General features: G+C 49.3%; 1 protein-coding gene across 2 annotated transcripts in view; it reads left to right on the forward strand.

Annotated features, from left to right (window-relative positions):
- ssbp4 (single stranded DNA binding protein 4) overlaps positions 1-12,467 on the forward strand; it is a 60,125-nt gene that overhangs the window by 43,570 nt on the left and 4,088 nt on the right. For both annotated transcript variants that reach the window (XM_083671447.1, XM_083671448.1), the window contains exons 6-17: positions 5,092-5,175; positions 7,084-7,143; positions 7,238-7,304; positions 7,496-7,563; positions 8,324-8,388; positions 8,882-8,927; positions 9,069-9,104; positions 9,250-9,304; positions 10,765-10,835; positions 11,057-11,135; positions 11,661-11,689; positions 12,097-12,198. In XM_083671447.1, coding sequence (XP_083527573.1) covers positions 5,092-5,175; positions 7,084-7,143; positions 7,238-7,304; positions 7,496-7,563; positions 8,324-8,388; positions 8,882-8,927; positions 9,069-9,104; positions 9,250-9,304; positions 10,765-10,835; positions 11,057-11,135; positions 11,661-11,689; positions 12,097-12,198 — 762 coding nt within the window. The remainder of the gene's footprint in view (positions 1-5,091; positions 5,176-7,083; positions 7,144-7,237; positions 7,305-7,495; positions 7,564-8,323; positions 8,389-8,881; positions 8,928-9,068; positions 9,105-9,249; positions 9,305-10,764; positions 10,836-11,056; positions 11,136-11,660; positions 11,690-12,096; positions 12,199-12,467) is intronic.

Genomic DNA, 12,467 nt, shown 5'->3' on the forward strand with positions numbered 1-12,467 from the left:
CTGTCTGTCTGTCTGTCTGTGTTTGTGTGTGTGTCTGTGTGTGTGTGTGTATGTGTACTATGTATTGTATCGGTGTCTACAGTGTGTGTGTGTGTGTGTGTGTGTGTGTGTGTGTGTGTGTGTGTTTGTGAGTATGTGTGTGTGTGTGTATGTGTACTGTATGTATGTATTGTACTGTATGTATTGTATCGGTGTCTACAGTGTGTGTGTGTGTGTGTGTGTGTGTGTGTGTGTGTATGAGTGTACAGTCTGCAGTCTATGTGTGTGTGTGTTTGTGTGTGTGTGTATGAGTGTACAGTCTACAGCCTATGTGTGTGTGTGAGTGTAACAGAGCTGTGTGTGTTCAAGCGGTACTCCCAGATGTAGCTGAGCGGTAATTAACATAAGTGACCCCAACACTGGCGTGTGAGCACTGCAGCCCTGAGAGAGGAGGCCGGGGGTAGATGGGGGGGCTGTGGCCCCCAGACTCCCCTAATCTGTACCTCACAGGCCACGACTCACATCAGTCTCCTGCAGCGACGGACGTGGAGGAAGGAGGGAGAAGGAGGGAGGGATGGAGGGAGGGATGGAGGGAGGGAGGGAGGGTGGGGGGGGGGAGTTTGGGGAAGGAGGACCACAAAGCCCGAGTGTTGGCGTCTGGCCCGGATCTGCGATTCTCCCTGGTATAGCAGGGGTCGGCCCGCTTAATAATCCTCACGCCAAAACTCTACTGCAGCAACCCCCTCTGGGGAGGGCAGGCGTTGGGAACACAGGGAGGGGGGAGGAGGGGGAGGACAGGGGGAGTGAGGGAGAGTTTAGGAGAGGGTAGGATGAGGGGAGCGCAGTGAGAGTTTAGGAGAGAGGAGAGGACAAGGGGAGACTCACGCACTAACAGCCGGCCCCAGTGAGAATAGCAGAAACCAATGTCAGTCCATTCTTATTACACTGTTTTCTCTTTGTTCGTAAACAGCTGGTCATAAAAAGACCAGACGAGGATTTCTAATCCGTACACACTGTCCTCCTAGGCATGCCTTTTTGGAGTCGGCGAGATTGCTAACTGACATTGTAATTGCATAATCATTGAGCGGATGGATCGGGGCTCGGTCTTTTGGGGTGAACGGTAGAATCTCAATCAAGTGTAACTTGAGTTTGGGGGGGGGGGGTCACTTGTATCTGTGAACAGACACTTCTAGTCTGGAGTGTCTGTTCTCCTGTAGACGGTCAGGTGCAGAGCTCTGTTGATGGACTCCCCACTATTGTGTGGTGTGGGAGGCTTTGTTTCCCAGGCAGAAGGTCTGACGGCACGGTATCCTTGGGGGTCAAAGTTCGACAGAATGCCAAACGTTTCTGATGAGTGAATGGGGAGAACCATTGGGAAAGGAATGTTGACATTCCTGGGCAAACCCTTCCTCTCGCTCCCAGCCTTCTGTTGATTCTATCAACTGTATTCTACCCGGAAAGTCTGGCACTAAAGGTATCGAAAGACTGCTTTGAGTAGACGTGCTGGGGCGATTCTAATCATTTTGACTCTTGATGCTGAGTTCACTTCCACCGTTGGAAGCCATATTCCAGGCTGTCACTGAATCTCTGGGCCTGAGCATTCCTTATGGCTGAGGCAGGGATCAGGGAGACACACCGCGCTGAATCACTTCAATACCGTCGTAGCAACATGCTAAACGACTGTCAGACGTCCTATTTCAAAAACCTCCTCGGGGGAGAAAACACCCCTGATAGCCTGTTCTCTCAGCGAGCTGACATGTTGCCCATGCCGTAGCCATGAGTCTGCTGCTGCTGCTGCTGCTGCTGCTGCCATCGCTGCTGTTGGAATGTAAGAAAGGAATTACAATGAGTATACATAGTGCTGTTGTTCCTCCTGGCTTTGTTTGTTGTGCTCAGTTCACTGGGCTTTGTGTGCTGGGCTGTCTATCGATAGTGACACACTGCCCTCTAGTGGCAGTGAGGCAGTACTGGTACTGTATATACAGAGGGCTCGTTACCGTAGCCATCTATTCTGTGCTGTGGGTGCGTGTGTGTGTGTGTGCGTATGCGTGTGCGTGTGCGTGTGCATGTACGTGTACGTGTACGTGTACGTGTACGTGTACGTGTGTGTGTGTGCGTGTGTGTGTGTGTGTTACTGCCCCATCAGAGATAGCAGCGCTGTTCTTCCTCAAGAAGCCGAGCTGAGGAGGGGGAGTCGGGGGGCTTTTGTTGACGGGTTTATGGTACTGTGCCAAGCTGTTATCTCCTTAGCTGGGTAGAAAATGATTTTATTAATTGCTTCATTTAACGCTCCCCCTATACCCCCTCCCTCCCTCTCTCTCTCTCTGTCTCTCTTGCTCACACACACACACACACACACACACACACACACACACACACACACACACACACACACACACACACACACACACACACATAAACAGACCCTGTACTGTATATACACACGCGCAGCCCTACCGGGTTGTTTTCCAAAAAACCCAATTGGGCCGGGTCCTTCTTCCCCCCCTCTCTCGGCAGGGAGACGTGGAAGGAACAGCAAAGCCATAAATGCCATATGCTTCCCCCATTCAGTCATAATAGCACACAGGCAGAGGGAGACCAGAGTAGCAGGCTAGGCACAGCGTCCCATTATGAGACATTATAGAGGGGGTATGGAGGAGCAGGGGAGCAGGGGGCTGTCGCAGCTGGGCTTGTGTTGCCAGGCTCTGCAGGGGATGCTTGTTAGACATACTGCTACACAGGCTCCCAAACAATAATAACTCAAGAGGTCAGATGTGGCTAGAGCACTGTAGGCCTCCCGCCACTCCAACCTGCTGTGGCTAGAGCACTGTTAGCCCTGTGCCTCACTGTGTTTGTGTGTGTGTGTGTGTGTGTGTGTGTGTGTGTACTGTGTATTGTATCGGTGTCTACAGTGTGTGTGTGCGCACGTGTGTGTGTGTGTGTGTGTGTATGTGTGTGCGCACGTGTGTGTGTGTGTGTGTGTGTGTACTGTGTATTGTGTGTACTGTGTATTGTATCGGTGTCTACAGTGTGTGTGTGTGTGTGTGTGTGTGTGTGTGTGTGTGTGTGTGTGTGTGTGTGCGCACGTGTGTGTGTGTGTCTACAGTGTGTGTGTGTGTGTGTGTGTGTGTGTGTGTGTGTGTGTGTGTGTGTGTGTGCGCACGTGCGTGTGCGTGTGTGTGTGTGTGTGTGTACTGTGTATTGTATCGGTGTCTACAGTGTGTGTGTGTGTGTGTGTGTGTGTGTGTGTGTACTGTGTATTGTATCGGTGTCTACAGTGTGTGTGTGTGTGTGTATGTGTGTGTGTGTGTGCGCGCGCGCGTGTGTGTAGTTTGACACGGCTACAGCAGTGTTAGCCCTCCACCCTAACCTGCTGTGAGGCCGGCCAGCCAGTGCAGCTGGTGTTAACCACCCAAAACACCAGAGCTGCTGAGCCTGACGCACAGTCACCCCCGTAACCCCACAGAGTCACCCCCGTAACCCCACAGAGTCATCTCCGTCACACCACTCACCGATCACATCCGTAACGGTGTTGGAAGAGCGAGAGGATTAAAGGGAAGGAATCTCTCTCCGTTGATTAATGTGGTGGATGTATGTGCGCACACACAGCGGCTGAGTGGTTTTATACACAAAAGTACACTTGGGAAGCTCTCAGGTGAAATACACTATTTGGCAGCTAGTTGTTGCGTGTGGATTCAACACGGACGAAGCTCCAACTTGTCTCCACACAGAAAACACTTGAGAGCTACTACACCCAAGAGCTGTTGAGAGCTCCTCACGGATCGGTATGTGCCTTTACCAGCACAGCTTTCATACTGAGACCTCTGTGGTAGGAGCTAGCACAGGAGGACAGTGTGTGTGAGTGTGTGTGTGTGTGTGTGTGTGTGCGTGTGTGTGTGTGTGTGTGTGTGTGTGTGTGTGTGTGTGTGTGTGTGTGTGTGTGTGTGCGTGCGTGCGTGCGTGCGTGCGTGCGTGCGTGCGTGCGTGCGTGCGTGTGTGTCTGAGTGTGTGTGCTGGCATGTTTGCTCTCCTACTCTAACACTGGTTCTTACGGTCCAGTCCTCTGTCAGCGGACCACCCTCTCAGCCGTGCCAGCAGGGCAATCATACAAACAGGGTGGTGGTGGTGGTGGTGGTGGTGGTAAAGAAGGGGCAATGCTGGTATCAGTGCAGCTGCTCTGTCTCTCTGTAAAGAGCTTGTTTGATTTGCTGGTGACGGGGAGGGAGTTATATTTCATCAGTGTGGATTGAGAGACAGATCGGATCCTCTGAGTGAGATTGGTTAAATAGTTGGATTGTCTTCCGCCAGGTGCAGAGGAGTGTGTACATGTGTAGTGTGAGGAATGATGAGTGTGTGTGTGTGTGAGAGAGATCAGTGTCCCTCCTGTTCTGTGTAGAGGTGGGGAGTGTGTGTGTTTGTGTGTGTGTCTGTGTGTGTCTGTGTGTGTGTGTGTTGGGAGCGGGGGTGCTTCTGTAACAGGTGTGTGTCTGACGTGGCTGAGTGAAAGGCTAGGATTAGGGGATTACCTGTGTGCAACATTACCCGATGGCTTCAGGGATTCAGACCTGTGTGTGTGCATGTGTACGTGTGTGTGTGTGTGTGTGTGTGTGTGTGTTACCTACTGTAAGCATTTCAAGGCCTCATGTAGGCTCTGACAGACTGGCAGATAACCTGCACATGGATGTGACTGTGGGTGGTCTTTACACTGTATTATGACTGTCAAACTCTTAACTGGTGTGAACAGGTCCTGGTGCACAGGTGCTGCTTTTATGAGTCATCTGAGGATAGCTGTATGCCAAACAGTTTGATATACAGGGCTATATTATCAGCTTTTTATGACTTCTTTCATTTTTTTACGGTTGCATTGTTCATGTTGTGAATTACTATGTTTGTTATGCTTCCTGTCTGAGATATATCTGGTTAATAAACAATAGAAATATATTTCGTCTTCAGTGTTTTCGGTGGTGAAATGGAAGCATTTGGGTCCGGGTTGATCCTCTCCCGTGTGTCTGTGTTAATGTGTGTGTTGGAGGTTTGTGAAGCCGTGTATTTGGTTTCTCACACCTATTAAAGCATCACTGTATCGCTCACCTCCCTCTTCTCTTGTTAAAGGGACCTCCAGGCTCCCAGCCATCTCCCCACGCACAGCCACCCCCACACAACCCCAGCAACCCCATGATGGGACCTCACGGCCAGGTAAGACACAATGCCACACACACATCTACACACACACACACACACACACGCACACACACATCTACACACACACACGCGCGCGCGCGCACGCACACACACACACTCACTCACTCACTCACTCACTCACTCACTCACTCACTCACTCACTCACTCACTCACTCACTCACTCACTCACTCACTCACTCACTCACTCACTCACTCACTCACTCACTCACTCACTCACTCACTCACTCACTCAGTCTCTGCTTATCTCTCTCCTTCGCTCTCTCTCTCTCTCTCTCTCTCTCTCTCTCCCTCACAACATACAAACCCTTGTTGCTGACACCATCCACGATGGTGGGATGGGATGAATAATTTAGCTGTGTTGGCCCAGCTGTAAGGAGTGGAGGTGCATCTGGCCAGGCTGGGCAGGCCCTCCTCTCTCCCTAAGCCCAGCACTCACTACCCCGTATTCCATCAATAGCCCATTAATATTGCAGCAAGGCCCGACACTGTGGAGCGCTCGCACACAAACTCCAACCACAACCTGGCTAAGACAAAGGCTCAGAGGCTGAGAGGCTGAGAAGAGAGGGTGGAGGGTGGAGGGTGGAGGGTGGAGGGTGGAAGGGGGAGAACAGAGCAGTCCTCCTCCCCTCCAGGGCCTGGGCATTATATAACCCGGCCTCCAGCTGCCCTACACACAGACACAGACACAGACACACACACACACACACACACACACACACACACACACCCCCACGCGCATACACACACACCCCCACACGCACACACACACACACACGCACTCTCGCCCAACTAGTAGCTCTCATCTAATTGGCTCTGAGAGCCAGTGTCTTTGTTGTCATGGCGTCATGTTTCTCTGGTGTGTCCACATCTCTGCCAGTGTGATCATGTGTGCGTCATGGTTGCCAGTATAACACTGGGCTGTTGCCCAGTCTGTCCTCATCCCATTCAACATGGCTTTACCCCTGACGGATTCACCCATGGATAGATTTCAGAATCATTTATGTTGCTTTACATACACTTTACATACACTGAGATGTTGTTCTTGCTCACATGTTTTTTTCGTTTTGGTTTATTATGTTCCCCATTAGCTGTTGCTACAGCAGCAGCTGGTCTTCCTGGGGTTCCACACATAAGAAATATATACAAATATATATATAATATATTAGACATTAGACCTATGGTGCCTGTAATGATGCCTCACACTGTGGCAAGTAGCTCTCAGAATGTTTCTGGCACAATGATCAGCGTAGATCATTCTCTGTCTTTGTTTGTGTGCATGTTTGTACAACTGCGTGTTTTCTTCTACAAGACACAGGCTCCCATCCACATTCACTGTTCTGTTCCCTCATTCAACATGCTGACGTCACACATGGTCACGACCCCCCTTCCCCACTCTCTCTCGCTCTCTCTCTCCCCTTCTCTCTCTCTCTCTCTCTCTCTCTCCCTCTTTCTCTCTCTTCCTCTCTCTCTCACACTAAGCCTTATGGACACTAGCCCCTGAGGTGTAGTCTTAAGAACTCTTAACAACCTTTGCTTTGTGTTGAGAATGACAACAAAGCCCGTCCAACACATTTCCTCCAACACAATGGTGCCCCCTGCTGGCAGTTGAGAGAGCAGCACATTAGAAAAGAGAAATTGGAGTTGGCTTTATAAATGCTGATCTAAGTTCAGTTTTAATCTAACCCTAACCCTAACCCTACCCCCTCATAACCCTAACCCCCCCTCCCCCCCATTGGTACAGCTCAGCATTGGGGAGGATAAGATGGTCTTAGATATATGAATGAAAGATGGTACAGCAAAAACATTAGCAGCAAGTACAACTGGTCCAACTGTCCCATATCCAGGGAGGAAAGTTGACAGTTCCAGGCATTGACTAACAATCTGTTGCTTTCCTCCCTGTAGCCTTTCATGTCCCCACGATACCCTGGTGGACCCCGCCCTTCACTCCGTATGCCAAATCAGGTACAGCACCTCTCCCTCTCCCTCTCTCAACGTTTTACAGGTTATGTGGACATTTCTCTGTTTGCTAATGGCCCCTAATGTCTCTCCCCTTCAGCCCCCTGTGGGAGTCCCAGGGTCACAGCCACTCTTGCCAAACAGCCTGGATCCGACTAGACCACAAGGTATAATAGGACTACACACATGTTTCCTCTGGCCAGACCTCAGCATTTCTTGCCCCTACATGTGCATCTGGCCGTAGATGACTCAGATTGTTTTTTCAAATCATCACAACATGAGGATATGTGTGTGGAATTCATTTGGGACCCCATGTTGACATACTGAACGTTCTCTGTCATCTCTCCCCCTATCACAGGACATCCAAATATGGGCGGCCCGATGAGGATGAACCCACCCAGAGGCATGGGAGGCATGGGCCCACAGGTACAGATCACCCCCCCCCCCACCTCCCTCCATACTCTGCATTACAACTAGTCATCCCCCAACTACGGTGTCAGTCATGGCCTCTCTCCATGTGTTGGCCCAAAGGCGTAAGGCGTTAGATCTTTCTAGTTCTATCTGCTTCGTCTCAAAGCTGTGATATAGATCAATAGCAGCAGCACCCATCCTCCTGGTAGATCCTCCTCGGCCTTAATTTCCACCAACCGAGACGGTCTCTCGTCAGCCCCCCTGTGCCCCTCTGCCCCTCTCTCTGCCACCCTCGCTGTGCGACTTTGGCAGGCAACAATTCAGCAGCTGGTGTGGCATCTGCTCGACAAGTGTAATCGTCTGCTGAACAAAACTCTTCCTCAGAGCGGGGCTGCTCCGTGTCCTGCCCCACGTAGCCGTCCTGCCAAGCCCCCACTGTGCAGACCTGACATGAGAAACACACATAGACGCACATACATACGCACAGTACATCTATAGACGTGCTGACACAAACGCACAACCACACACACACTCACGTCTGCAGTGCACACACACACACACACATGCACACACGCACACAGACATACACACATTCACTCTTCATATTTCAATAATACTCTACTGTTGCTGACCAGGATAGAGACATTCAAAACTAGGTATACTGAAGCCTAGAACCCCAGGCTGACTGTGATGGAACCCCAGGCTGACTGTGATAGAACCCCAGGCTGACTGTGATAGAACCCCAGGCTGACTGTGTGTTCCTCTCTTTGATCAGAACTATGGTGGAGGGATGAGGCCTCCTCCGAACTCTATGGGACCAGGAATGCCAGGGATGCAAATGTGAGTACAGACATTCTCAGAAATCAGTTCTCAGAAATTTACATTTACATTCATGGCATTTAGCAGACGCCTTTATCCAAAGCGACTTACAACAAATACATTTGTTTAAGTAAGTGAATCATCTATCCATCAGTCATCATAAGATAAAGTAATCAATGTTCAGACCAGGGGCCATTGACAGTCACAATGCTAGAAGAAGATTATTATTTATTTTTTTAACAGGAGAGAAACTTGTACAGGGGGGTAGTGGGGGTGAAGAGGTCTCTAGGGTTAGGGTTACGGTTAGTACAGGGGGGTAGTGGGGGTGAAGAGGTCTCTAGGGTTAGGGTTAGGGTTAGTACAGGGGGGTAGTGGGGGTGAAGAGGTCTTTAGGAGGGACTGATATCCTTCAAGGATGTTTGGTGATGGTTGACGAACTGTTGATGAACACTTCGAGCTAGTTGTGTTAAAGTTAGCATCTCTCACTCAAATCCTCTTGTTTCCTTTGTATCAGGGGTCCTGGAGGACGAGGTCCGTGGCCCAACCCCAATGCAAACTCAGTACGTCCCCTTCCCTCACAGTGTGGTCCATAACCATACCAATAACACATACCTCCATTATTTAAAATCAATGTACTGCTTTGTTGCAAGTTACGATTTGACTGATTTTGCCCGCCTCCTCTGTCCCCTCTCTCTGTATAGATAGCATATTCCTCCTCATCTCCGGGCAACTATGTGGTAAGTCTTCATGCGTAAACATTCATTTGTTCACCCATTATAAGCAAATATCCAGGAATGGCCGCCATGCCCACAATGTTTGTTTTATTAGCGACATGATTCCTCTGACTCTCTCTCTCTCTCTTTCCTCTCCTCTTTCTCTCAGGGCCCTCCAGGGGGCGGAGGACCACCAGGAACTCCCATCATGCCTAGCCCAGGAGGTGTGTGTGTGTCTCTTCAGTCCCCCTTTGTCTTATAGTCCCCTCTAGTGACAGCCCCCCCCCCCCCCCCCCCCCCCCCCCTCTACGTTGCGATCCCTTTTATGTTACAGCCTTTATAAGATCCTCTGTCGTCACGCTAGCTGTAGGAGGGTGTGTGCTGATTGGCTGATGTCTCTGTCGGCTCCGTCTTTGTTTACTTGTTTATACGTCGTCGACTTGTCAGCGGTTCTGTTCCCTCCTCTCAGAACTCCTTTCTGGGCCGTTTACCTTCGTCGCATTTCAATATTGTGCAATGTTAGTGATGTTGTCCAAATGCAGAGGAGCCTGCTGTTGGCTGGGTCATCGGAGAGATCCGACTCAGCTTTGCTCCATCAAACTAATGTCCCCACCGAGGGTAGTACAGGACAAAACACTTTAGATGGACATCCTGTCTCTGTTCTGTTATTGTTGGGCTGTGGAGAGGTTCTTTTTGTGTCCAGTATTTATTATTTATATACATACCTCTATTGTGATGCGTTGCCTGGGCAACCTGTGCACAGCGCCTTCCTCCTCACACGTAGAATTGAAACACAGTTTTCCACTGCAGTCGCCAAGACCCCCCCCCCCCCCACACACACACACACACACACACCACCACCACCAACACCACCCCCTCCACCCTCCCCAGTCACGACAGCACAACCTACTGTAGATCCAGGACCACTAACAGGCGACAATCATTATACCCCCCTATCTGCCATATGCTCTCTCTCTCTCTCTCTCTCTCTCTCTCTCTCTCTTTCTTTCTCTCTTTCATTCTTACTTTAATTCTTTCCAACTCCCAACCTCTTTATCTCCATCTTGCTCTCTGTCATTTTCTATTCATCACCATTTATCTCCCAATCTCAACCCACTGCAATGTCAGGACCAAGGTCACCTTTACTCTCCTGTTGTCCTCGTGGTGGAGGCACAAGGACTGTACCATTGTGTGCTGGTCTTTGTTGACTCTGCTAAAAGATATTAATGTATCAAAGCCTCTTTAAAGGTTGTATATACAATCTCTGAAAGTAGGCTTTCACAATCCATGAGTGTAGATGAGTTTTTACCGTGTGTATGGGTCATTGCCATATCTGGTTGGTTGTGTGCTGTACTCCAGCCTGTGTGTGTGTGTGTGTGTGTGTGTGTGTGTGTGTGTGTGTGTGTGTGTGTAGAGGCCACACCAGACAGTCCTATACTTTTTTTGCTTTATTGGGATAGAGACAGTAGAGATTGACAGGAAGGATGGGTGAGAGAGGAGGGATGACATGCAAGACATGTCGAGGGTCGGAATCGAACCAGGAACCTTGCGATTACGTGGTATGCGCATTAGTGTGCTACGCCACTAAGCGCCGCCCGGACATTCCTATACTGTGTGTTGCTACTGTATATGCTCCTCTTTAGTAGAGTGCATTCGACTGAACTTGCATTGTTTCTCCCTGCAGACTCCACAAATTCCAGTGAAAACATTTACACAATGATGAATCCTATCGGCCCTGGTGGTAACAGACCTAACGTAAGCAGACTCTTGATTTCCAATTAATGTTCTTCTGAGACGCAATCCGTTCTCTGTGATGTAAACCTCCTATTTCATGAACATGAATCATGAATCAAAATCTTGGATCAAAATCATTCAAATCCACAAACTGTATCACTGTAAACTTTACTTAAAAACTGGAGATCAATGTGAAATGATGATAGCTCTACTGTGATCTAACCATGTGTGTGTCTGTACAGTTCCCAATGGGGCCGGGTCCTGATGGGCCGATGGGGGGGATGGGATCCATGGAGCCACACCATATGAACGGATCGTTAGGTGAGCTTTGTTCACATCAGTCCGCCTGTCCACTAGTAATAATGATTTCGGGATCAGTTTGTCTCGATCTAGCCAGGAATTTCACTCGGTCACTGTAATAAACATGAATTTCTGAAAAGCCAGACTACTATAAAGCTTTTTTCTAGAGGATCATATAATATTGATGTGGCATTGATCTGGCTCAGTTCTGTAACAAAACTACAACTAGTTTTCTGCATAGACATTATACACCATTGATTTTACAATGTAACTACACCCCCTTGTGGTGAATTAAGGGAATCCTCCCTCCCAAGTATTGATTGAAGTGGAACCAGATTATGTGGGCAGCAAAGCGGGGACATTGATTATGTAGACAGGTGAGACCCAATCAATGAAACCAATGAAGTCTGGTCTCGTCTGTATCTGAAACAGATAGCTTCATTAGAGCCCATTACCTCTGTATGGGCTGAGAGCCTAGAGGATCAACGGATCGTAGACTTCAAAGTGATGAGCGTTTCTCTCATGTCAATCACTCTCTCTTCGCAGGCTCTGGTGATATGGATGGGTTGCCAAAGGTGAGACTCAAAGACTTTGTACATAAACGACTTGCATTCAATGTAATTGATAGTCAACTTCTAAAGCTCATCTAAGACACTTCGCCCTGACTGAACCAGAACCAAAGGAGTTTCTGCTTTGCTAATTGCTACCGCTTCAACTCAAAAGTCATGGCAGCCCACTCACTGAAGACAGTCTTAATATACTCCATTTAGCCGACGCTTTTATCCAAAGCGACTTACATTGCAGTGAGTGCATACATACATTTCAGTGGAAATGGTCCCAGCAGGAATCAAACCCACAACCTAAGCGTTGTTAGCGCCATGCTCTACCAACTGAGCCACAGAGGACCACAAGTCCTCTGATAAAATAAATGAGTCTTGCTGAAACCTGATTGGGTCTCCTCCTCCTTCCCTGGTTCCTGTAGAATTCTCCCAACAACATGGCGGGCATGAACAACCCCCCAGGAACTCCGCGAGATGACGGGGAGATGGCAGGCAACTTTTTAAACCCATTCCAAAGTGAAAGTGTGAGTACCTTTACGACGCACCCCGCCCTTCTGACCCCCCCCCCCCCTACCCACCCCCAGCATGCACCCATAGGCAGGGAGGGACGTCTCACTGCTTAATGCACGTCTCACTGCCGACCTACTTAATACCTACTGCATATCCTAAGCATTTCTCCTTCTGGCTTTACTATACTCTGATGTTTGTTTAATGATGTTAGAATAGAAAAGGTATTTAAAAAAAAATCTCGCCTGTGGAAGTCTCTTATAGCAGAGCAGTCTGCCCTGTGGGC

The sequence above is a fragment of the Argentina silus genome, assembly GCF_951799395.1.
Source record: "Argentina silus genome assembly, chromosome: 6".
In the NCBI taxonomy this organism is placed as follows: Eukaryota; Metazoa; Chordata; class Actinopteri; order Argentiniformes; family Argentinidae; genus Argentina; species Argentina silus.